At 66.4% G+C, this 25,383-nt stretch overlaps 1 protein-coding gene across 9 annotated transcripts in view; it reads left to right on the top strand.

Annotated features, from left to right (window-relative positions):
- KCNQ1 (potassium voltage-gated channel subfamily Q member 1) overlaps positions 1-25,383 on the top strand; it is a 308,960-nt gene that overhangs the window by 1,948 nt on the left and 281,629 nt on the right. The window contains exon 1 of one of the 9 annotated variants that reach the window (XM_059398887.1): positions 2,157-2,200. The exons of the other annotated variants lie outside the window; for them this stretch is intronic. Within the exon in view, the coding sequence (XP_059254870.1) occupies positions 2,172-2,200 (29 nt within the window). The 5' untranslated portion in view covers positions 2,157-2,171. Of the gene's footprint in view, positions 1-2,156; positions 2,201-25,383 lie in introns of those variants that run through there. 9 annotated transcript variants of the gene reach the window in all.

A 25,383-nucleotide genomic window follows, 5' to 3' on the forward strand; every position in this document is an offset into this window, starting at 1 on the left:
CCCCCCGCCGCGCCCCCGCCCGCCGACCTTGCGGCGCGCCCGCCGGTGAGCCTCGACCCGCGCGTCTCCATCTACAGCGCGCGCCGCCCGCTGCTCGCGCGCACCCACATCCAGGGCCGCGTCTACAACTTCCTCGAGCGCCCCACCGGCTGGAAGTGCTTCGTCTACCACTTCGCCGTGTGAGTACCGCCGCCGCCCGCGCCCGGGGGCTTCCGCGGGCCGCAGAGGGGCGGGGGGGGGGCAGTCTCGTGCCACCTGCTGCTGCGGGGACCGCGCCCGCTGCGAACCGAGCTGCCGGAGGCACGAAGAGGTTAATGGGGAAAACAGGACTCGAGGAGCCCGTCCTGTGAAGTCCAGGGCCGTGTGGGTCCGACCCCGGGAAGGGGGGCTTCCCGCAGGCTCTGCCCGGGCATGCGGGGGTGGGGGAGGCTGCCCGAGCTCAGCAGTTGGCTCCACTCCCCCGGGGAAGGACGGTCCAGGTGTTAATCCTCCTGGGAAAGGACGCGTGCCAGGGAGCTCGCCCTTGGGTGTAAAGGAGAGAACTCCTCAGGGTCGCAGGCGCCCAGGACTCAGGAGCTCCCAGGAGGGGAGGGTCCGAGGCTCCTGCCTGTGGCAGCAACAGGTCCCCGCTCAAGGCAGACCACGTGTGGGGCGTCTCCTGGGCCAGCGGGTGCAGGACTGCCCCAGAGGGTGGCAGGCCAAGCGCTGTCCCCTCAGGGGTCCCTGTGGCTGCGGGGAAGGCCCTACCCCCCTCAGGGGACCAGGCTCCTGAAGCAGAGGAGGCTGGAGGGGGCTCCGGGGAGGGGCGGGATTGGGCCCACATTTCCAGCCCTCAATGGGCGGCAGCTGTGTCCCAGAGGGTGCACCTGGGCTCTGTCACCCAGGTGGCTCTGATGCCTGCCGTGGCGTGCCTGCGTGGGGCAGGGCGGGCCACTCCGTTGCTCGGGCGGGGGCTACAAGGAAGTCACCTCCTTGGGGCCACCCTCTTTGCTGCCCGCCTGGAGCCCTCCCCTGCCTCTCTGTGGTTCCACTTCCTGGCTGCCCAGCCCTCAGCCTCTTGGTACAGTGCCAGCCTCTGGCCCGGGCCCGCCCTCGGCCATCCCCCCACGGATCATGAGGACTGGGGGCTCCCTCTGGTTTCCTGTGGGTGGTGACAGGGGCTCGTTCCTGCTGCCTTGGCCGGCCAGTGGCTGGGAGACACCTGGGAGGGAGGAGGGCGAGGATTCGGGACCCTTTTACCTCTTGCCAAGGCGGCCGCTACTGGGGCCCCAGGGGTGCGGTGGGAGCCAGGCTCTGGCTGGCCTGGAGCATAGTCTTGGGCAGGTGAGGCAGGGCGGGGAGGGGGCAGCCTCAGCCTCACGCTTTGGCTCCTCTGTAAGCGTAGGTTGGATCAGGGGTGCTCCCTCTGTGCAGAGGAGAGGGCTTTCGCAGCAGGAAGGCAGGTCGCGGGGACTGTGTCCCTGGAGTCGTGGATGGGCCCAAGTCTTGAAGCCTCCTCCCCACCCAGTCCCCACCTGCCACAGTGTCAGAGCGTGCGTGCCCCGTGACCGCGGCTGATCTATGGCCCTGCCCACGGCTGCAGCAGTGGCTTGTCTCGGGGCGTGGGGGAGGGTCTGCGTGCACGGACCCCAAGGCATCCCATGAGTCAGACACCAGCTGTGTCAATGTCCACCCAATGTCAGCCTTGTGGGTGCCGCTGCTCACGCGGGCTGCTTGCCTCCCAGCCCTCTCCCGAGACGCCCAGGGTTGGCATGGGCTCCACAGCCGGGTCCTGGAGAAGACCCTGCTGAGAGGCCAGCGCCGGGCGCAGTCAGGAGGCATGCCTGGAGGGCCGCCAGGAGGTGTCGCGGTGCCTCCCCACCTCTGGACAGCTGCCAGGGCGAGGGGCAGCCCGAAGCCGCACTGGTTTGCGTCCCAGGGGCCCAGGCCTGTGGGTGCCTGCCGCCTGGGCTCCCTGGCCGCGGTGGTGCCGAGTGGAGGAAGAGGGCTCGCCGCACCCCAGAGGAAGTCTCTGCTTACACTCGTGTTTTCTTCCTGATTCCGATTGTTCAGCTCTCGGAAGTTTGCTCAGCAGAGTTGCCTTTGCCCGGCCTCTCTAGGAGCTGGCCAGCAGGGGTGGCTTCTGGAGATGGTGACCGAGCATCTTCCCCGCGGGGGCGAGCCAGGAAGGAATGCTCCTGGAGTGGCCGTGTGACCTTGGGTCAGTCATTTCCTGCTCTGGGCCCTGCCCTGTGGGAGGTATGCTGCAGCCCTGGAGAGTGGACAGCAGCTTCAGCTCCCCTGATGCGGGCTGGGGACTGGAGGGGACCCTGGCCAGGCAGGGCATGTGGCTTAGCTGGGGCCTGGGAAGGTGACTGCCCCTTGCCATATGTCTAGGAGGTCAGCAGGCCCTGGATTGGCCAGTCTTTGGAGGAGACCTCACCTTCGAGCTGGGGTCAAAGCGGTGGCCTGTGGCTGAGTGGCCAGGGCCCAGGATGGCCGGCGGCCACTCTGGCCCTTGTGTGGCTCTAAGAAGTGTCTGAGATAGTGCGAGAGAAGGCCATGTCCTTGTGGAGTCACTCCATGAAAGGGACAGGATTGTTGCTGTGGCCGGCCAGCTTCGTGTCCTTGGCCTTGAAGGGCCGGGCAGGTGGGGAGATGTGGGAGCCATTGTCCCGCTGGGCCCTGCAAGCCTGGGCACGCTCTCCCTGCTGGGGAAGCGAGCCAGGATATCCTGTCCCCCTCCTCTTCGGGGAACCCCTGCTCCCGCCAGCCGCCAGGAGAGCAGCCTTTCCTGTGTGCCCCTGGCCTGCCCCGGCTGCTGGGGTCAGGGGGCAGGACTCTACTGCCCGGTCCGCTCGGAGTTTCCTGCCCCCTGACTCCCGGCCTCCCAGGACCCTTTGTGTCCCCACTGTGAGGCGACTCCCAGTGTAGCCGGGGTTATGGGGTCTGGTCTCCCCGTAATGGGTCCCGGTGGAGCCGGCGGTCAGGGAGAGGCCCAGCCCAAGGAGGAGGCGGGATTCCTGTCGCGACCTCCGCTCCCTGACCCTGGACGGGGTCCCCCCTTCCTCTGCAGACGCCCAGGGCTCCCTGTCCTTCCCCTGACTGGGGAGAGGCTTCCAGTTCCAGGAGCTGCGGGGAGCCCCACCTTCTCTCCTGCCTCGCCTCTGCCCCCCTCCCCCCAGCTCTCGGCAGTGGCCGGGTGACCCATGCAGAGCCTTGTCTTGTCCAAGTGGCTCCTCGCCCTCCCACCCACACAGCCTGGACCCGGCATCCTGCCCCGGTGGCTGCTCGGACACTCGGTTCTCCGGCGTCTCCGGTGCTCCCAGCCCGCAGTGCAGCGCGGCCTCCCCGGGCAGCACCTGCTCTGGCCGTCCTGGGGCTTGGAGATCGGGAGCCCCAACCCTCGAGCTCTGCTGGGCGCCCCTGGCCGCCACCTCCTGTCACCCGGCCCGGCAGTTCTGAGGCCCCCGGGTGGCTTTGGCAGCCCCTCATGGCGAGTGAGCGTTAGTCGCTGACGTGCCAGGAGTCCGCCCGTGGTTCAGTGGGCTGCGTGGCAGGTGCGGTGCAGAGGAGGTCGGCCGTCCCGTCTCTTCCCACCGCCCCCTTTGCGCCTCCTCCGCCTGTCCCTCCGCCCCGGCTCCTGGTGAAGCTGGGAGTTCCTTTTGGTGCGTCTTCCTGTGTCCCCTTCTCTGGGGCCTGGTCCTCTGCTCATGGTCCGGCTTACTTGGGGGATCACAGGCCTCCCGTATGTCACCAGCCCGGGAAGGGGGAGACCTCGAGGCTGCGAGGAAGGTGGTGGGCGGGGAGGGGTGGTCTCGGGTGGGAGACCTGAGAGTCTGGATCGGCAGGAGCCCTGGGCACAAGCCAGGGTCTGGGGCCAGGAGGCCACCTGGTGCGGGCGGTGGGCTGACCAGGCGGTGCAGAGAGTGTGGACGGGGGTGGGGCTTCATGTCTGACGTTGGGCCGGGCAGGCCTGCCGCATTCCCCAGCTCTCTGGGTGTGCACCCCCTCCGTGGCAGGCCGGACGGGCAGGTGTCCCCTTCCCGCAGGCTTGCTCAGGTGGGAAAGGACATTTCCCTGCACCTCGCCCTGAGTCAGTGGCTCCTGCTGGGCTTTGCCTGCCCTGGTGGGCGTGCCACAGGAACAGAGGGACCCCTCGGCACTCACAGTCCCCCCGCAGTGGGGTTGTACCCTGCAGCGGGCTGTCATGGGGGCTGGGGCCAGGCCTGGGGGGCCGTCCTAGGGAACAGAGGTGGGAGGTGTCCCAGCTGCTGCTCAGTGCCCATGGGGTGACCTGCCGGTGACTAGGAGGGGCGGGGACACGGAGATCTCAGGGTCTGGCCGTCAGGGGTTGTCGTGTGTGCTGCGGGTGGTGGGCTGTGCTCTCGTGATCACAGGGGCTATGTTCGTGTTGAAACCGTTATGGCAAAGCCCTGAGCCGTGGGACGTACAACGTGGCTGCGTTTAGAGGATGGGCCTCAGCAGCGGGGATCAAGGTGAAATGGAGTCACCGGAGCGGCCCGAGCCCGTGGGACCAGGGTCCTGAGGAGAAGAGGGGATGAGACCCGCAGAGGGACGACCCTGTGAGGGCCCAGGGAGAGCATGGCCGTCCACACAGGAGAGGAGAGGGTTGGGGGGACCCGCCAGCCCATGCCTGCATCCCGGGCTTCAGCGTCCGGGACAGGGGGACAGTGAGCATCCGTGGGGCTTTGTTATGGCCACCCCAGGAGACCCCTGCACCTCTCTGCCCGGCAGGGCTGCCCCAGGGCCCAGGAGCCGGCTTGTCATGGACACAGAAGCAGCGGATGCTGCCATGTCCGGTCTTGGGAACGGTGAGCAGCTCCTGGCTGGAAACAGGCCACGTCTAGTGAAGCAGCGGGGGGCCTGGAGCGCTGCATCCCCCAGGGTCTCCCTGCGGTCCAGCACGCCCCGTGTCCCTGCCTGCCAGGGAGTCGGGCGCCCAGACCCCTCCTCCTCCGGGAGCCAGCTCCGAGGGCGCTCCCCCAGGGCTGGACGTCTTTGCTGGTGTGAGTGGGGGTCCCCGGCCCCTGTGCAGGCCGGTGTGGGCAACTCCCCAGGCCGAGGGTTGCCATCCACCAGCTCCCTTCAGAGAGGTGGGGATGCACGCGTCCCGTGCTTGAGTGGCCGCTCCTGCCGGGGTCCCTGGCTGGGAACGCGGTGAGCCCTGCAGCCCTTCTCAGGCTTGAGTTCGAAACCAGCTTTCGGCCGGTGAGGCCCCTGTTCTCTGGAGGGATGGAGCCAGCACGGGTCTGGTCCTGTGAAGTGGGAGCGGGCGTCCAAGCACAGCACTCTGCCCTGGCAGTGTGGCGGGCCCAGGAGGAGCCCGTGGGGGGTGCGCACTGCGTGGGCCCTGGGCCACACGGAAGTTTCTGGAAGCCCCTGTGCTCCCAGCCCCTGCGGCTGGAGGCGGGGACGCAGAGGACTGGACTGTCCACACCCTCTGAACTGTGACCCGTGGATCCGGTTGTGGCGCGGTGGGCCAGGCGTGGGTGCCTCCGTTCTCTGCATGCAAGGGTCTGGCGGCGAGGGGCAGAGCGTGGAGGAGGCTCTGGTCCCGAGAGCATGGGCAACCATCCACCCCCTGGGAGGCGGTGAGGGCCACCAGTTTCTCTCCTGAGGCCTCCCAGGTGCTGGGAGCATCCCCATATGTCCCGGAGGGCAGGGTGGTCTTGATTGGCCTCCGGTGTGGGGGCTGGGGGACCCGAGCCCATCCTCATGTGCGCCTGTGATGGGACCTGAGCTCTGGGACGGTCTGTCCTTTGGTACCCAGCCTGGGTGACACGGGGCCCCTTCTCTGGGCTCTCGTGGGCAGTGGCTGGGGTGAAGGTGCTGGGGCACAGGGGTCGGGCTCCCTTTACCCCCCAACCCCATGCAAGGGGAGGGGGACGGGTGGTGCCATGTGCAAACCTTGGGGGCTCCAAGAGGGGAGGTGAGGGGCCCAAGGCCACATAGCTGCGCGTGCTCAAGGCCGTCTGACTCAGAAGCCCGTGCTTCCCTCCTCCAGCTGGGCTGGAATCCAGGTAGGCCTGCCGAGGCCCCCTCGGGTGGCCGGAGGTTGTGCTGACCCGTTTGTCTTGGAAGGAGATGGGAGGAGCCGCTGGGCAGGAGGGAGCAGGTGCCGGGGCAAGGCCCGGCCCGGAGGCGCTGCTGTGGCCGGTGAATGGGCCCTTTGGGTCGCAGGACCGCTCCCTTGTGGGGGGGAGTCCAGCCTTCACAGGCCTTCAGTGTGGCTGCTCCGCCCTCTGCCTTAAAGCCACGCTGCCCAGAACCGCAGGCTTCTCCTCCAGGACACCTTCCTAGATTGCCCCAGGTGGAGCCTTGCCTAGTTTCCCTGGCGCCCCGCCCCAGAGCGGAGACCCCCGATGGCTCAGCTGCTCTTGGACGGCAGAAGGGCCGGGCGTATGGGCAGGGCCCCCGAGGGCTGTCTCGGTCCCCCCCCCCGACAGCCGGCAGGACAGGCACTCCAGACAGGGTCACCTCTGGCACCCGGCCTCGGAAGCCCAGACCCCCTCCAGCCTGGGCCGCGGCGGTCAGCCTGCTGCCTGGCAGCTCAAGCCCAGAGACTGGCCGGGCCTGGAGATCTCTGTCAGTGGGTATTTTTATCCAGCGCATTCCTGAGCTTGGGAGAAGGGTGTGCTCGGGAAGGAGGCGAGTCCTGCCGGCTCCGGGGGGTTGGAGAGGGTGTGGGGGAGCTCTGCAGAGCACGTTCCTTGGGGATGTCTCCGTGTCCACAGCAGCTGTCTGGTGGTGGGCGCAGAGCCTGAGGGCGGGTGGAACCCCCCCCCCCCCCCACCGCTGCCCACCTGTGCAGGTCTGAGCACTGGGCAGCGCATTCCGAGCAGGAGCCCGTGTCTTTCCACAGGCTGGGTCCCTCTGGAAGGACCACCGTGTGGCCCCAGGGACGGCGATGCTGCTGTCCATGGAGGGCTCTGGGCAGCCAGAGAGGGGGTGGGCGGCACTCTCTGAACAAGGCCCAGGTGGGAGAGCCCAGCCCGCCCCCGCCCCCTGATCTAGGACTCTGGACCTGGTCCCCGTTCCCCTTTCTTCAGCCACCTGCAGCTGGGGAAACTGAGGTCTGGCCACTTGGCTCCAGCAGCCCCTCTTATGCCCAGGAGAGTGTGATGCTGATGTCTTCAAGTGAGGCGGGGGTCTCGCTCCTGGCATCATGCCCACAGGCACCCTGCTCTGCCGGCCCTCGCCTCCGGTCTGCAGAGGCCCCCTCTGCCCCTCCGCAGAGCGCTGGCGGCCACACTGTGCTGTCGGGGGCCAGGCCCCTGGGAGGCTGGGGCTGTGGGCTCCTCCCCGTCCCCGGGTGCCCCAGGGCTTGGGCCCCCTCCCGGCTTCTTTCCACAATGTCCTCAGGACGGGGCTCCTCTGCACTTCCCTGCTGATTTGGTGGCCACGTGCCATGCAGAGAAGGCCACCTAGAGTCAGAAGACGGGACCTAAGGCCAGGCCAGCTGGACAGAGACCCCCACACACACCCCCAGCTCCCTTCAGCCCTGGGTTGCTTTTCTAAACAGAGACCACCTGACCCACCCGGTCCCGCGGGGGCTGCTTCCTTGACCTGCTGGCTGCTTCTCGCCTACCCAGCTGGGCAGAGGAGCAGGGGGAGCCCCAAACCAGGGGACAGGCCACTGCCTCCCAGAAGTGCCCCCCATGTGGCAGAGGGGGTTGCCAGGGGAGCCCAGGAGCGTTTCAGGTGGTGTCCAGGGAGCCACGTGCCGTGAACATTTGACCTTGATGGGCCGTGTGGTTTGGTCTCCTGTCCAGTGACGTGTCCAGCGGGTCTCTTATAAAGTCACATCTGCGTTTTTGCCTAGGGCAGCCCAGAAAGTTGTGAAATGTAGGCCTGGCTAGTTAAAACCGTGTGGGGCTGGCCTGTCACAGGCAGGGAAGCGATGACAGGATAAACCCCTAGGTACAGACTCAGCTTCCGGACGTCCTGGAGCGGGAGCTCCAGTCCGCAGGCGGGGCGAGCACAGGCCCAAGGAGGAGCCCGCTGGACCCTCCCACTGCCCAGCAGGTGGACTCTGGGGGCTCCTCCGGGACCCCAAAGCCAGGCGCGTGAAGACACGGGTACAGACATTTGTGCGAGAAACAACCCCCGCGTGCCCCCGGGCCCTGCGGAGAGAGCAAAGAGTAAAAGAGAAAAGCCAGGACGGAGACGGCGTGTTCTCGCGGAGGGTCGTCTGCGTGACGGGGACGGGGCTTCCGAGGGGCGGAATCCCACGGACCCCCAGCAGGAGAGCACGGGGCGCGAGCGCAGCTCCCCGCGGTCCTGGAGCGGGAGACGCCGGTGCGGGCAGGCGGCGAGGCCGGGGAGCCCGCGCTCCTCTGGCGGGACGGTCTGCGGGATGCTAGCATCTGTGCGGAGGGGGCACTGCGCGCCCTGACCGCCCCCCCCCGCCCGCCCCATGTCGTGCAGCTTATCTCAAAAATGTTGGCCGAAAAATCCCCCCAAAACAAAAACCAAAACATCACACAGAAGAGAGCAGGCTGCGGGTTAGAGCGGTCCTTCCGCCGGCGGGAGAGACGGGGATGAGTCGGGTCCCTGCGCGGGGGCCGCTGCGTGCAGAGTCGTGTGTGGACGTGAGGGAGGCGCGTGGGGCCCCGCGTGCTTTTACAGCGTGGTGACCGGAACGCTGTTTTTAAGTGAGAAAACCCCGGCGGGTGGGAGTCTGACCAGCCACCGCTCGTCTAGGACAGGAAGAGGCGGGAACCCGCACCTGCTTGCTCTTTGCTGGGACAGTAGAGGCGGGCGGGGGGAGGAGCAGCCCAGAACGTCAGCAAAGGTGACCTCTGGGGTGGGGGGGCATGACGGAACCCACGTGGCTTGGGGCGTCCCTCCTCGCTCGGGGCTGACTTTGAAACCACATGATGGCCGGCGGTCCCAGCACGGCCGTGGTGGCCCCTCTCTCATTGTTCGAGGCCTTTGTGCCGGATCTCGGGGTGCAGGCCCGTGAGCGACAGTGGCCCCAACGGCCTAGACTTTTGGCCTAGGAGGAAAAAGCCAACGTGAGTCAGAGGAGCTCTCGCTCGTGCCCTCAGCTGCGTTGGAAAGAGAAGGCGTCCGGAGGCGCGTCCTGTGACTTTGTTTAAAAATTGTTTCCCTGCGGGCTGGAAAGGGCCAGAGAGTGGGGACCAGTCAGAGCGTGAGCCCCCAGCTTGCAGACGTGGCCTCTCTGGGCGGTTTTCCTGAGGTCCCATCCACCCCAGCGATGTGGCTGCATCCTGGCCTGGGGCCCGAGAGGCGTGGGCGGGTCCCGTCACCCTAGAAAGCAGGACGGTTACCAATGCCCGCTGGGCCACGTCCCCAGGTTTTGGTGACAGCTTGAAGGTGCGTGTCCCCTGCCGCGAGGACCAGACAGGTCGGGAGTGACGACCGCAGTGGACTGAAAGGCACCGTGTGGACTTTGAATCCCAGAGCTCGCCCTGACCTCAGGGGCACCACCGGCAGTCCCTTTTGGAGACACTTTATTTTGGGCCCCGGCGAGGAAAGGGTCAACCCCGGCTTTCCCCGTGTGACTCAGGGAAACCCAATAGCAGGTGAGGTCGCGCCTCTTCTTCCAGACTCCACCTGCTGCCTGGGCAGGCGAACGGGGGCCTGGTGAGGTCCTGGGTCCAGCGCTAAGCGTCGTGGTGGCCGGCGACCTCTCCAGCTGCCCAGCATGCTTGCTTGCCAGGGTAGTGGGCGAGGAGACGCCACAAAGCCTCCGATGGAAGCGGGGGCCTGGTCATCGGGGCCCAGGAGCACGCAAGAGGACGCTGCAGGGCGCCCCCGGTCCCAGCCGGGGGACCCTCTGGAGGACAAAGGCTCGATCGATGCCCACCACCAACACAAGGGCAGAAGGAAGAGCAAGGGGAGCAGGAGCTCAGACTGAGGGTCCGTGCGGACCCTGCAGGGACCACCTGTGACGCAGGACCCCAGCCAGGCCGAGGTCAGCCTGGCCTCCTTCCCCAGCCGAGCGCGGCCGGCCTCCTGCTGTCCTGTCACCGTCTCTTCCTGGTGCGCCGGCCCCGTGGGGGACCCTTTCGTGAGAGGCTCCCTCCCTTCCCTGGGATGGGGGCCCCGCAGCAGGAGGTCTGGGTTCACCCGCGGCCCCTCAGCTGTAAGCAGGGGAGACAGGTTTCCTCGGGGGCCGTGGTAGGGACTCCGTGGCCTTCCGTAGTGGCAGCGCGGTGCCTGCTGATGTGAGGTCAGGGGCTCATGTGCGGTGCCTAGGGGTCGCCCGGGCCTGGGGACGCCGGATGCACGGGGCAGCACGGAGTCAGAGCAGGCCTCCTGGAGATGGGGGTTGGGGATAGGGTGGAGGCAGACCCGGCGGGGAGATGCTGGGGTGCCGGGGTGGCGTTTGGGGTCTGGGTGGGTGAGCTGGAGGGTTGTGAACACAGACCTGGCTGGCTGGGCTCATCGGAGGACCATGGGAGGCCATGGCCGTGTGTGTCTCTAAAAGGCTACCTGTCCTGACTTCCTGTCCTGACTCCTGGCTGTTGAGCTGTCCAGCTTGGACCTCACCCTCAGTGCCTGACCTATGTCCCGCTGGGAACATGTCTCGAGGCACTGAGGGGTCCCAGACGACACACGGTGCCCTCCCTCCTTCCCTGGGTCCCCGGGACCCCTGGCCCCTCCCGGCACCGGGAGTGTGGGTGCACACACGTGCCTTCCCTCCGCGCAGGCCACAGCGTGTTTCAGCAGCGCTCACGACTTTCCTTCTCAACAGGTCGTAGAGTTTTCCAGGCGGGGTGAGTCTGGGGGCACGTGTTCGGCACTCAGGCCGTGGGTGCGGGGTGCGGGCCCCCCTGCGCGCTCCCCGTGCGCCTCGCCGCTGTCCCCGGTGGGCAGGGCACCTGCTGGTGCGACTGCATGTGGGATCGGGGGGAGGGGCAGTGCCTAAAGGGGCTTGTGTCACACACCGTCGGAACGTGGGCGCCGTCAGGCTGTGGTGCGCCGGCGCGGTTCGAGGCCGGGCACAGACCCGCAGCCGAAATGCTCCGACGGCAGCTCCAGAGGCTGAGCCGCTGTCCTTTCGTCCCTAGTGTCCCCTGCACCCGGAACGGCGGGGGCACGAGACCAGCACGTGGCAAGCGTGGGTGCGTGGGACGGTCCGACCTGCTTTTCACACCCCTGCGGGGTCCCTCTCCATGGTGGGGCTTGGGACCAGCCCCCTCTTGGGGTTTCTGACCCGCCGGGCTCCTACCTGACCTCCCAGCGCTCCAGTACCACTGCCCGTGGCTCTCCCAGGCCTGTGAGGCCAGGGCTGCTGCGGGGCGAGGGGGGAGGGGCGCGCTCCTGTGCCTGCGTGGGGCCCAGCGTGGGGCCCAGCGTGGGGCTGGAGGCCCGGCCGACGGGAGGCGGAGCACGGGGTGGATCTATGAACAGCAGATGGAGGGGCGGACAGGTGCGAGCTAGTAGACTGGTGGGTACGTGGAGGGATGGACAGACAGGCAGACGCATGGATGTGTGGACAGACAGATGTACAAACAGGCAGACAGGTGTGCTGGCATCCGGTGGGCGCTGTGGCTGTGCTGGACTGATGCTCTGTCGGCCCTGCTGGGCCAACTCAGCCAAAGCCTGGGGCTCGGAAGGTGACTGGCTGTCCTCTGTCTTGGGAGACCCCTCCGTGACTCCGTGGCCAGTGGCTGTCTTCGTGGACGTTGCTGTGGGAGCCGTGGGAAGCCAGCTGGTGGCCTGGGGCTGTGTGGGGGGTTGCTGTGGGTCCCTCGGACCACCTGGCACAGGGCACGAGTGTGGGTGTCCTGTGGGTGTCCTGTGGGGCCAGCGCTGGGCTGTGGTCTCTGATGCTGGCTCGGGACTTGCCGTCTGCTGACGGGCCTCATCTTGAACCTTGCATCTGCCCTGGGGCTGGCAAAGGCCTCAGTTTCTGGAACATACTGCTTTTCAACACCATGGGCACTTTCAGCTCTCATCGGGGCGGCCACTGTCACGGCCCCACCAGACCCCCCGAGGATCACCCGTTTCCAGTGGTGAGCCAGCCTGGGACCATCCTGAGGGCTCTCCGCTCTCCTGCCATGTGCCCCGCGGTGGGGGATACCAAGGCCTGGCCAGGGGTCAGGTTTCTGCCCAGTATGGCCAGAGGCCACACAGGGTCCTAAGAGTGAGGGTCCTGACCTGGTCTGAGCCTCTCTCCAGCTGCTGAGCGGGGAGGGGGTCATGCATGGGAGAAGAGAGGGCAGGGGGTCCTTGGGAGTTGTGGGGAGTAGCGTGGCTTCCAGGAGGCCCCGGTTGGCACGTGATCTGAGTGGGGAGTCCTGACCTACCGCTTGGCTCCCGGCTCCTCCCTGACATGCCCTGTGCCCTTGGGTGACCAGGTGGCTTCCCTGTGTCCCTGGAGGCCATCCTGAGCTCACTGGGCAGGGGTGAGATGGGAGGCCCTCAGGCCCCCAGCGGCGAGGCTGCTCTCTGTGCCCGTTTCCCCTGGGTCAGGGCCTGTTCGAGGCCCTGTGTGCAGCTCTGCAGAGACGCAGCCCCTCCCGGGCAGCCCTGGAATGTTCTGTCTGCCCTTGGCACGGAGGGGGATGGGCAGGCTGGGGGCTCCTGGGCTGGTTGGCCTGGTCCCCGGGTAGGGGCCCCGCCTCCCTGCTCTTATCAAGCCTCTGCCAGTCACCCAGAGCTTCCACAGGCCTTTACAGTCTCCCCTGGGCCGGGGTGGGGTGTGGGGCGGCAATCTCTGTCCCCGCCCGCTCCCGCCCCCCATGCAGGGCAGCTCTGACACTCGGGGAGCTCTGGACCCAGATTTCCAAGACTCGGATGCCTGCATAGAGGCCTCACTGCATCCCGAGACCCCAGAGGGCTGCCCGGGAGGGGGTCAGTGGGTCCCCAGCTTCCACCCAGGGACTGTGAGGCCCCTGTCCCCCCGGGAGGCCACCTCCCCAGGGAACGCTCGTGAACCTATCCCAGGGAGCATGGAGCCAGCCCCCAAAGGGCTCCTTGCCCCAGGGCTCCATGCTGGGCACTGGGTTCAGTTCACTGAACATGGGCCAGGACCAGGGGCCCCGTCTGTGCGGCAGGTGGTGGCCCCCGGCAGCCCGGGTCTGGGCAGCGCAGGGTCCGGACACCTTGGGACAAGTAGAGCATGGACTGGGCTTGACCCCTGTGGGAGAGCGGAGCCTTCGGGCCGCAGGGTGCGAGTGGGGGAGGGGCCTGAAGTAGATCAAGACGGTTTCCTCATCGCCACCCCCGTGGTGGGTTCTGGGTTGAAATTTTTTACACTTTGGCCTAAATGAATTTTCCACTTTGAAAATATTGGTCGTTTGTAAAAACCAGGAGGTGGATTAAGTAGGGAGCCGGAAGACCCCCGAGAGGTTCCTGGGGCCCCCTGCTTCCTGGCTTTCCTAGGGGGGCTCAAAAGACGCAGAACCAGGGGGGACATGGGGCCACGCACCCGGCAGGCATGGAGCACGGCCTGCAGGTCAGGCCCCCGGCGCCCTGGGTCCTGGGGGAGGCTGGGGGTGGGAACAGCATGGGGCGGGCTGGGCTGCTGTGTAGGGGACCCCCACCTCTCTCATGGGGCCAGGAGCCCGTGGCCCATGGAGGGGGTGGCCCAGGTCTACAGTGACCTGCGGGGCTTCCTGCTGGGTGGAAGGACCATCTGGCTGACCCCCGACGAGTGCACTCAGTATGGGAGGTGGACGCCTGCCTGGGGGGGGTTTGCCCCGAGGTGAAGCGAGCCGGCTCCCTGTGGGGAGGGAAGGAGGCATACAGCAGGCTCACAGCTGGTGCTACGGCCCTCCCCTCTGGGCAGGCCTGGAAGCCTGGTCACCTGTCCAGGAGGGAGGCCCAGGGCAAGACACTGTGATGGCGGGAGGCTGCCCCGTGTCCAGCCACATGGCTGGAGACCGCTGATTTGTCCATGGTCAGGCCAGCTGGGGAGTCGGAGTTGGGGATCATTGCGCCCACCAGGGCCGAGGCATCCCAGCACAGGCTGGGTTGGCAGGTCACTGAGTGGGGTCAGGGCCCTGTGGGGACACAGACACTTGCTCAGTGTCACAGCTGGTGGGCCAGGCTGGCATTGAACCCATCACAAGCCTCTGTCCGGTGCTTCCTAACCTGTGGGCAGCACCTCAGCCCGTGCCCCCCCACGCTGGTACTGCCCCCGCTGGGTGCTGGATGAACAGTCCCAGGGCAGTGGGCCTGCTGGTGGCTGGACTAGACTCCCTCCCTGGGCCCAGGGAGAGCCTCTCTCCCCAAACCTGGATGTCCCCAGGGACACTCTGGGCAAGTCCTTGGCCAGCTACTGGGGAGACTGGCCCAGGCTGTCGGGGGACAGGGCAGGGCCATGGAGTCAGGGTCGTAGGGTTCCGATGGGCTCCGTGAGCTGTCTCACCGCTGTGGTCCTGCAGGGACCTTCCTGGCCAGTGGCTTCTGGTTTGGAGAGAGGCTTTTGAAGGGGTCACTGCGGGGACAGACAGCAGCATGTCCCCCGATGCTAACTCCATGGCTTAGGCCAACAATGCCGTCAGGCCGGAGCCGGGGCAATCCATGGGAAGGACGGCCCAGCCCAGCTGCTCACCAGCTGTGCCTCCTGGGAGCTGGGAAGGTCATCGGCAGCCCAGCACGCTGTGGCAGGGGCCAAGCCCTACTAGGCAGTTCTGGATTGGGATGGTTCCTGGTGGCACCTGGCCGGCTGGTAACCCGAGCCGTCCTTGGGGGAGTTGGTGACTGTCTCAGCTGCCCTCCCAGGGGTGGCGGCGGCAAGGGGCGGGGGCAGGTGTGGGGAGAGGAGGGACCGGCCATCTCCCTGCCCCAGGGATCAGGTGATAGACTTTCCTGAGGCACCTGTGCAGGTTGTGTGGTCTTCGAGGCTGGAGAGTGACCTTGCTTGTTAAGGAGACTCAGCCCATAGCCTGAGATGGGGACTCCTGCTGCCCGGATCGGGTGCTGGTCGGTGGGGAGGCCCCCAGTGCCCCCAGGCCTGGCCCCTCCCCACAGGGAAGTCCCCAGTGGGGTTCCCACTTGCAGGTGGAGGGGTTACAGGCTGAGAGGCGTGGAGGAAACAGAGCACTGGCGGTCTTCCCCGCCGGTCCTGGAGCCACGGTCTGCAGAGGGTGTGGGGGGCTGGCCGGTGTTCCCGGGGCGGCAGCTGCATCTCCCTGCTCGGCCGGTCCCACAGCGCAAGTCAGGACGTCACGGATTACTACATGGCCTTGGGGGGCCGGGGGCTGGCCTGTGGCGTCAGCCTTGCCCGGGACAGTCGGGGCCCCTGGGAGCCGGAAAGCCCTCTGGGGACCATGCCCGTGTCAGGTGCCCCCCAAGCTGGGCTGTGGGAATGCGGGTCCGTGTTGCCTGGGGCTCCTGCTCGCGGGGTATGGGGCAAGGGCTTCCTCCTCTCCCGGTGTTCTGTGAATGGGCAGGGCTCCTCCAGCTCCACGCTCTGCTGTTGGGTCTGGACTGTGCTGTGGGTGGGGGCATGGGTCGTGCTGGGCGCTGTCGGTGTCAGGGCTGCCCCTAGCCTCCGTGCCCGTCACGTGCCACTGGCATCTGTCTCCAAGTCATGGCAGCAAAACCATTTCCAGACTTTGCCCACCGTCCCCTGGGGCACAGAGTGTGGGGCTCAGAGGCCAGCTCCTGGAGTTGGTGCTGGGGGGTTGCTGGAAGGTGAGCGCATGTGGGCTCCGAGAGCAGCTGGCTGGGAAAGCCCCGGGCTGGCCCTGCGGGGCGCGGCAGGCCCGTTGGGAGGAAGGCTGTGCTCCACGGGAAGGATGGGCCTGTCCACAGCCAGCTGAGCCGGTGGCCTGTTCCCCTGGCTTTCCCGAGGTCCCATGGGGTTAGTCCTTCTGGGAGTGCAGCAAACCCAGGAGGGGCCCTTGGTGCTACTGGGCGGAGATGCGGCTGCACAGGTGCTCGGGCCTGTGGGGCCCCGCTGACTGCAGGCTGTGTGGTGCCTGCACAGCCCTGGGCATACAGAATGATGCCTGTGGCCATGGGCCCGGTCTGTGGACCCACGGTGAAGCCGCAGGTGATCCCAGCCCTGCGGTGGGACTGGGGCTCCAGCTCCTGCCCCCCACCCCCGCCGGTTTCCCGGATAGGTGCGGGCAGCCGGCCCTGCCCGCCTGGGCCTCAGCCCCCATCACCATCGATGCTCAGTGCCTACAGCTTGGTGTGATATGGGGCCTAACCTCACCCAGGACAGGCTTTGCAGGCCAGCCTGCTGTTCACACCGAGGGACTGGGCCGGGCCCAGGAGCGCTCAGCAGGCGGGGGACCCTCGTGGATGCATCCCACACCCTGTGCGTCCTGTCCTGGCCCTTTGCCCTTGTGCCAGCCCAAACACCACGGCTTGCCCATGCCTTCTGCCACCGGTGTGCCAGGCTGTGGCCACGTCCCAGGGGGCCTGCTGAGCTCAGACTCTGTGGCCTGCAAGGCCCGAAAGTCCGTGGGTCCCTCGCCACCTGCACTGGGCAGGCCACAGGAGGTAGGGTCACTTGGGTCCCGCACGGCTCACTGCTGGCCTGCCCGGGCACCCGCGTGTGCCTCTGCTGCCGGGACCCGGCCCTGCTCGCTGTACTGAGCCAGGCCTAGTCGTGGCCGGGGCCTCCCCAGGCCGTGGGGGCTGGTGCTTCTGCAGGGGCTCCTCGAGGAGGCGGGGCTTGAGTGGGCTTGAGATGGGGGCAGGAGGCCTGAGCTGAGGGACCACGTTGTGGCTGACGGCCAGGCAGGGGCGGTCAGCAGGCCTGGGGAAGGTGTCTCCTGGGGGCAGTGGGAGGCGAGTAGCTCCCGGGGGTGGGGGTGAGCTGTGGGCGCCCCTCGTGGCCTCGCAGCGTCCAGCAGAAGGTGGGTCCCCCGAAGAGTTCAGGGCTGGCTGTGTGTCTGCTCTGCCCCCTCCCTCCCTCGGCCTGGATGGGCCGGGACAGGGTGTGGGGGGGGTCTGGTGCCGTGGCCCGACCGGGCTCGCACAGAGGATGTGGTGTGGTGGGGAGGGTCAGCTGAGGAACCACGGGAAGGCAGATACCACCTCAGGAAATGGCCCTTGGACCCGGCTCCCACAGCCCTTGCGAGGCTCTCAGGGTGTGGGGGGAGGGGAGGCCAGGCTCAGGACCGCGCGGGCCGGACCGAGTGCCGCGAAATGGCCACTTCCCCTCCGCTCTGCCACTTTCCTCGAGCGTGGACCCTTCTCCGGTGCCCTTTCTTCCGCGCAGCTTGGTCTGGTGACGGCTCCGCCCGCCTCGGCCGCTCCCCGTGCTCACGGGGTCCGCGGGGGTCCGTGCGGGCGGGTGCGGACCCCGAGAGACCACCCTCAGCGGGGCGAGCCCCTCCACCCCCCAAACACCCCCTCCGCCCTGCCCGCAGCCCCCGCCCCCGGGAGGCCACCACCCGCTCTTGGCTCTGGGGGCCGGTTTGCTGCGGGAGAACTTTCTATCTGTGGAAGCACTTGGGGGGCGCTCTCCGGTCCGGCCTCTCTTGCCCCGCACCACGCCCCGCACCATGCCCCGCACCACGTCCTACAGGCCGCGGCGCGCGCACGCCCGTGTGGGCCTCTGTACCCAGCTCGAGGATCTGTTCACCCATTGAAGGACATCTGCGTGGGGCCCAGGTCGGGGGCTGGACACACGGCGCCATGTCGCAGCGTGAGCACGTGGCGGGGCTGGCCTCGCGGCAGGTGTGGTCGGGGTGAGGGTTGGGGTGGAGGTCGGGGTGAGGGTCGGGGCCGCCGGCTGCCCCCTCCACCGTCCACCGCTGCACATCGGCTTCGGCTCCCAGCGTGTCCTCGGCTGCGCCCGGCTGGCGGCTCTCGCATCCGGCCCACCCGGCAGGGGCACAGGGGTGCTGCCTCGCGGCTGGGTTCATGCTCCCTGTGATCGTGCATCGCGCCGTCGTGGGTCTTGGGTCTGCAGAGCCTGTTGCGGCCTGTCCTCGCTGGCCGCGCAGCCGGTCTGCTTTCTTGCTGGCGGCTCCAGGAGCCCGTTATGTCCTGCACACGAGTCCTCTGCTGCCTGCATGCCCTGCAGAGGCCCGGCGGGCTGCGGCCTCTCATTCCTTCCCGGCCTGGCGGAGGAGGCCAGGCGGCTTCCGGAGGTGCCTGGGATGTCCCTGACAAGCCTGAGGTCTGCAGCCCTTCGTGCTTTTTCTAGAGCTTGTGTGGTTTCGGGATCAGTGTTAGGCCTGGGACGGACCCTTTGTGGCCAGCTGTGATGTGGCTCGAGCCTGTTTATGTGGGTTCCCAAACGTCCGAGCACGGTTTGCCAGGAGGGCTTCCCCCGCTCCCCTGCCCTCAGGTGCATTAACGGGGCAGGCGGTGGGGCTGGGAGGGAGGCTGTCCTGCTGGGGGTACTGCGTCCCCTGTGATGTGAGCGTGGCGGGGGGCAGCAGAGGGGTCTGGGGACCCAGCTTGGGCTCCCTCCTGCCGGGAGCACTGGGCCATGCCCCTTCCCAGGCCACTTCCTTATCTGGGGGATTGCAGGAGACCTAACCCATCCGGCCACATCCCCCACTAGTTAGCGGAGCCCATGTGATTGCGCTTTCGGCAGAGCCATTCCGTGCTGTCCTCAAGGGCGTTGGGAAGACGCCCTGACCTTCCCAGGGCCGCCATGGGGTGGCCAGGACTCACAGCTCTGGGCCAAGACTTGACCCTGTTGCTCCCCTGACACCGCAGGGCCCCCCGACAGCCCAGGGTGCCCAGATGGTCATGGAGAGAGGTTTCTTGAGGGGTTGTGGGTGGGGGGTGACCCGAAAGCCATCTGTGTCCCGTGCAGGAAGACCCTCCTGTCCCTGTGCCCAGTCTTGCACACCGGTGGAGTGTACCTTCCAGGCAGAGCAGGGTGCGCCTCTCGGTTTCCGTCAGGAGTCTCCCACCTAAACGCTGACCCCCCGCGGCACCTCCAGGTGTGCCACGCGGCGCTGAGGAGCCACTGGTCCAAGACAAGGAGAGCCCCATGTTGGGGCCAGGCCAGGGCAGTCCTGTCATTGTTTTCCAGAACTCGGGCAGGAACAAACCACCAAACTGGGAAGAAAATTGGGAGGCTGGAGTGGGTATGAAGGACTCGAAGGGCAGGGGCTGCCAGAGTTTCTGCCCTGGGGGCCGCAGCGCGGATGAACCCTGAGCAGGAATGCCGGTGTCGTGCTTTGAGGCCCTGGAGACGCCATAGCAAGCAGCCAGCTGAGCTCGCAGCCCTTTCCAGGGGCCAGGGCTGGGGAGGGGTCTGTGCTGGGGCCCCAGGAGGGCAAGGCCATCTCCCACGGGGTCTGGAATTGCATCCCTAGTGGTGGCACAGTGCCCAGTGCGGGACAGACGGTCAGTCATCCTGCTTGGCTGGAACTGGCCAGCATGTGTGGCCTGGAGTCGCTCTCGGCCTGTCTGGGGCCCGTGGGTGCCTCCTCTCCGAGCCAGGAGGGCCAAGGGACCAGTTTTCCAAGGTGACCGTCCCCCAGCTGGTGCCCCCAGGGAGCCCCTCTGGCCAGTGCAGGATGACAGGGAGGGGCTTGGCCTTGCCCTACGGGAAGCCTGGGGCAAGCCTCACCATCGTGGCCCCCGGACTGCACTTCCTCCTTTCCAAACCTGCCGGTGATGCCAGGGGCAGCAGCCGGGGCGGGTGGGGCAGGTGGCCTGGGGATCCCGTGACAGCCCGCCAGCAGCAGGGCTGTGGCTGGACCTCGTGCTCTCTGCTCAGGTGTAGATGTCTGAGCCCCCTGACCCACTGACTGGGAGCCCCTGCCCCATCACCTCGTTGTGGGCCGCGGCCCCTCTGTGGCGCGTGGGCCAGGCCTCAGCCACCAGGTGACGGGTCCCAGAGTGGCCGGCTGCCAGCGAGCACCTGCCAGATGTCAGGGCTGGTGGAGGCCCCCGTGTGCCTGTGGCTCTGACTCGTCCGCGGGGCGGGGCGGCCGCCTGAGCTCCTGCACCCGCCCCCACGAAAGGCCCCTGCGGCAGGATCCTCTGCCTTTGGGCGGAGCCGTGCTCCCCGGCCGGGGAGGCAAGCCCCAGGGTGGAGGAACATGGAGGGACACGGAGCGGTTTTGTGTCCGTCACCACGGTGTGGTCAGCCTGACGGCCGGTGGGCCCCGGACACATGTGGGCATTACGGAGGCTCACTTCTCAGAAACCCCCACAGCCCCACGTCAGCCTCATTCTGGGGGAATGGGGAGCTGGGCCCAGGGCACCCCGCTAGTGAGGGGCAGAGCCCGACAGGAATGGCGCATTTGACCTTGGGGTGACCTCTGCATGTGTGTGTGCTCGTGTGTACATCCACCGCATGCGTGGCCCTACGCCCGTTGGCAGGGAGCGACCCCAGCGCCCTCCCCGCGGCCCCAGCAGCCCTGGATCCTGGGTCCTTCCCTGGGGATTGGCGTGGTCTGGGTGTCAGGTGGGAGAGGGTCCACACAGGGCGTGTCCTCGGGGACGGGCTCTGTCTGTGGTGCGGCGGCTGTGACGTGTCCCTGGTCTCCAGCTGCGTGTCTCCCCGCCGTGAGGCCCGCCGGTGTGTTGTTTAAGCTCGTCCGTCGGCCAGCGCCTGGGCCGGCTCCCCCTTTGTGCGGAGCGGTGCCGGGAACACGTGTGTGCAAGTTTTTGTTTGAACACCTGTGTCTGGTTCCTGGCTGTCGCACCCGGGGGCGGGCTTGCCGGGTCACGTGACCGCGGGTCCCCGCGGCCCGAGGACTCTCCGAGCAGTGCTTTCACGTGCCCCCCCCCCAGGCGTCTTGGTTTGGGGTCGCATCAGCTCCCCCTCCTGCCCGCTCCCCGAGCCCCGTGCTCTGGCCCTAGATGCGGTCCTTGCGTGCGGGGACCCCATCGTGCCGGGTGCCCAGGCTCTCCCTCTTCCCAGAGGGCCCCCCTTCATCCATCTAATGGGCCCCCGTTCGAAGTGTCAGTGGGGTCTCAGTACCTCAGGCCCTGGTGGGGTGCAGAATGTGCTCTGGAACCAGACGCGGGGGTGGGGGGCCATTCTCCTGCAGGACAGCAGGAGACCCCTCCCCACCTCACCGCCTCCCAGCCTCTCCCTCCCACTGCAGTGGTCTGGCCCTCCAGGTCCCCTCTCTTGCCACCAAACCTCAAACCCCCTCCCCCTCAGCCCTGCATCCTCCCGCTCATCCCAGCAGGGCTGGGTCCCCCTGGAGGTTTCTGTACTGCAGAGGGCACCCGTCCTTCCAGACTCTCCTCTTACTTTCTGCTGGGTCTCCGGCAGCATGACCCCTGCCCCGGACGAGAGCAGACCGGAACCTGGCCCCCCCCCCCCCCTCCCCCCCCCCCCCCCCCTCTCCCCCCCCCCCCCCCCCCCGGTTCTGCAGCACCCCCCAGGCTGGCTTCTCTCCCCGGCCCCGCCGCCACACACATAAGCAGTGGCGGGGGCCCCTTCCCAAAAGCCTGCTTCTTGGGAGTGGATTCAAAACAAACCCAGACATGTATTGTCTATGAAACTCTCCCAAAGTCAGGAACATCGTCATCAAAACCAAAGAATGGCTGGAGGTGTTCAGGTCCCCGCACCCGGAGATGGGAGCTGCGGCCTGTGTCTCGGACCAGGCACTGGGGCGAAGCTGCAGGTGGACGGCCGCGTGGCCTCCGGGCTCTGTGACCAGAGGAACCGGGCCTCAGACCACATCCCCAGGGTGGCCGCAAACGCGGACTTGAGGACACATTCCGGAGTCAACAGACTGGATTTCCCTGATTCCGATCTACGTGTGAACCTAATTACCAGCTTTCGGAGGGACGGGTTTAAAGAAGAAAAATCTACTTAACGCGGCCGCGGCCCGTGGGTATTGAAGAGCTGGGGGGTGGGGCGGGGGAGGGACGCGGGGGTCCTTCACGCACAGCTGCGTGGCTTGCGGCCCTGGACGAGACTGAAGGCAGCCGGGAAGCCAAAGCTCGAGATAACCCAGGCAGAATGCAGAAACGAGAGAAGACGACGAAACACTACGAGGCCAAAAAAAAAAAAAAAAATCAGATTGGCAACCGGGAACGGACTCTTGTTTTTTGAGTCTTCATTTTGTTTTGTTTTTAGAAGATGGATGAGGTCGGTCTAATCAAGGAGAAGTGGCAACTTCAGAGTTAAAGGTTCGACACGAGAGCACTCTGTAGCCGCAGACAGAGCCTGGACCGTGACTGGTGAGCTTGCGGCCCGGCCGGCCGGAGGAACCTTGCGGAACGGCTGTGCACCCGGGAGGAGATGCCGAGTTAGAGCTGAATGGGGAGGAAAGGTCTCAGATTTGGGACGAAGCAGGCTGACGCACGGGCGGGTCCCCTGCGCTGTGGCTCTGCTGGCTGCGCGGCCGGTCACGGCACAACTTCCACCCCATTCCAAGCGCAGGACGAGGGGCGAGGGAGGAGACACATCTCCGAGAGGCGGCTGACGAGTTTTCTCCCAGGAAGCTTGTGGCCGCTGACCCTCCCAGTCCCCAAGACACTGAAGCACTGGGAGCGGCCACCACTCCCTCAAAGTGCCGAGGGCGCTTGGAGCTCGGGAGACCAGGGACGCAGCTGCGGGCGGGCGGGCGGGCTGGCTCCTGCAGCCGCCCACGGGCCCCGAGGCAGGTGGTCGCCGGTGGGGGCGGCGCTGCCCTGGTGGACGGAGAGGGCAGGATGGTTCCCCGTCGGCCTCAGACCATCTCCCTTGAGGGAGGCGCGAGGAAGACTCGGCCTTGCAGGGAGGAAACTGCCTGGTCAAAGTCCACATCCCCAGGAAGGGCAGACCAAGCACAGGCGGCCCCGCACGGATGTCCTCGGTCAGCCACGGTCTTGCCAGAGGCGCGTCACCTGGTTCTAACCGCGAGGAAACACCAGGTACGGCCGGGTTGAAGGCCGCTCCCCAGGGGCACTGGCCTGAACTCTTTGAAAATGTCAAGGTCAAAAGATCGTACAGAGAGACTAAGGGAGCCCTCGGATCACAGGAGGCGTGTGGGTACCATGGCAGCATGAAACTGGGAGTCGGGGCAGGTGGGGGTCCCGGCGGGGCACAGAGGCCCGTGCACCCAGGGCTGGGGTCCTCGGCCAGCTAGCGTCAGGCACGTGGGTTAGGTCAGGGGTCCCATGTGCGTTCCGTTTCCCGATTTGGACACCTGCGCCCCAGACCGGACTGTCCTTCTTTCTGAGATACGCACACAGAAGTACTTAGTGAAAAGCAGGCTCGATGTCTCCAGCCTACCCTCGGAGGGTTCCGGAAAGCCTAACGGACGGGCGGCCGCGGACAGGCAGGGGAGAGGGAGGGCGTAGGGCAGGAGATGGCACAACGGGCCAGCCGCTGAGTCCGGGCTGACGGCTTGTGGGAGGACCTCGTGCTGCTCTCACAGCCGCCCGTGTGCAAGATCAGACGGTGCGGGTGCAGGGACCTCAGATCACCGCGAGCTCTTTGGATCTCTCCCCGCCGCGTGCGTGGGGGGTTTCGTCTTCCGAACTGGACGGATGTGATCTGTGGCCTCCGCGATGCGAATCACGGTCCCAGGCTGATCGCTAGCGCTGCTGGAAGGGCTTCCCGGGGCCTCCTGCGGCGCGGACGAGTGTGTGTTTAGGAGATCGGCTTCTCTGTTGTACGACCGGGACATGCTGAGCGGAGAGCACTGGGAAGTTTTAAAGAGGAAATGAACATGACCCACTGACCCACAGCCCCGCGGTGCCTGCCGTCTGCCTCCCGCTCTCCCGGGTCAGCGTGCGGGTGCCGGTGCCAGTGCGTGTCCCTGGGGTGCCGGAGGGCGCGTGACCGCACCGGGCGCCTCAGCAGTGCACCCTCAGCCTGCCCCCTGAAGCAGTGTGGCTGTGGGTGCCCTTGCGGTGGCCCCCAGGAGGCGGGGACGGTGCGAGACGTTGCCCGGTCGATGGTGGCTGAGCGTCCTCACGGGCACGCACCCCACTGAGCACCGGGGATCGGCAGGGCGCCGCCGCTCTCTTAGCTGCACGTGTGAGTTTCTTTAAGTAAATCCTGGGTAAAACAGAGACGAGGCTAAACCACCCACTTGCGTTTCTTTATCCGCTGACCCGGCCAGACATAGCGCATGTCGACCTTCACATGTGGCGCCCGCGGGCTGCCCGGTGGCTCCCTCCGGGGTGGGACAGAGGCACCCTCCTCTCCGCCGCTGAAGCCGCGTCATTCCCCACTTCGCTCTCAGAAGACGGTGATGCACATCCTCGCACGTTCGTTTCCGGCCCGGAAGCCGGATTATTTCCTGGCGTCACATTTGCAGGAGGAGACCAGTGAGATCAAAGAGTTCCCACGGTTTCGTGGCTCTGACACCTTCAGCCCAGCTGCCTTCCGGGAAGGTTTTCCTAATTTAGCCTCCCTCGATGCTGGACAGCGCGCGGGTTTTTTTCCACCCTCTCTAAAGCCGGGTATTATCGTCAAAACACTTTGCCCTTTGGATGAGGCAGAAATAGCACGTTGTTTTTGTAGCGAGGGGGAAAGCCTTCGTGTTTATCAGCCTCTTTGTACTTGGGCAATGGAGTCATCTGTCCACGGTGCATCTGTGATGCATGGGGCTGTCTTCCAGGTTCCTGGCAGACTGAGACAGGATCGCTGTCCCCAGGACACAGCATTCCAGAGAGGAGAGGGTGTCTGACTGCGGCAAGAGCCCAAGAAGGCACGAAGCAGGGAAGGGGCTGAATAGTGTGAGGGGTGCCCTTTCGTGGGGGTGGTCCGGGGCAGCCTCTCAGACTGGGTGGCATCCGAGCAGAGACCGGAGGAAACTGGCTGTGCCCACTTGTGAAAGAGGAGTGTGTGGCCAGAGGAGACCGCATGTGCAAAGGCCCTGTGGTACAGCATGCTTGGCACATGTGGGGAGTGGCAAGGGCTGGGGGCTGGAGGGTGGGCCTGGGCTGTGACTCTGAGAGCCACAGGGGACACTAAGGGGCTTGAGTGATGAGCGCTGAGGTCTGTCTTCTCAACTGCTATACTTTCTATTTTTTATTTTTTATTTTGAAGTAAGTGTAGACTTACAGAAAAGTTCTGTAACAGTAGAGAGCTCCCATAGGCTCTGCCTCAACTTCCCCTAATGCAAACACCCTCCTGAGCCGGGTACACTGATGAAAACCAGGAAGCGGGCTTCGGTGTGCTCCTACCAACGAGGCTAAAGGCCGTGTTCGAATCCCTCCAGTTTTTCCTCTCATGTCCTTTCTCTGCTCCGAGGGCGGCACACCGCATTCAGGTGTCCAACCCCCCCCCCCCCCCCCGTCTCCCACAGCCCCTGGCGGCTCTGCCTTTGTTCCTGGTCTTTCATGACTTGCACATTTTTGACAAGTACCGGACAGCTGCCCATAAACGGTCCCTTGACTTGGGTGTGTCTGATGTGCGTGGCCATCAGATCGAAGTGGTCCCTTTCCTCCTCAAACTCTGCTCACTGCATCTGGCTTCTGGGGGCAGCTCCTGTCTGCATGGGGCTCCTTCCGTGGGGCTCCTTCCGTGGGGCTCCTTCCATGGGGCTCCTTCCGTGGGCTCCTTCCATG

Source organism: Mustela nigripes, chromosome 1 (assembly GCF_022355385.1).
Source record: "Mustela nigripes isolate SB6536 chromosome 1, MUSNIG.SB6536, whole genome shotgun sequence".
NCBI lineage: Eukaryota > Metazoa > Chordata > Mammalia > Carnivora > Mustelidae > Mustela > Mustela nigripes.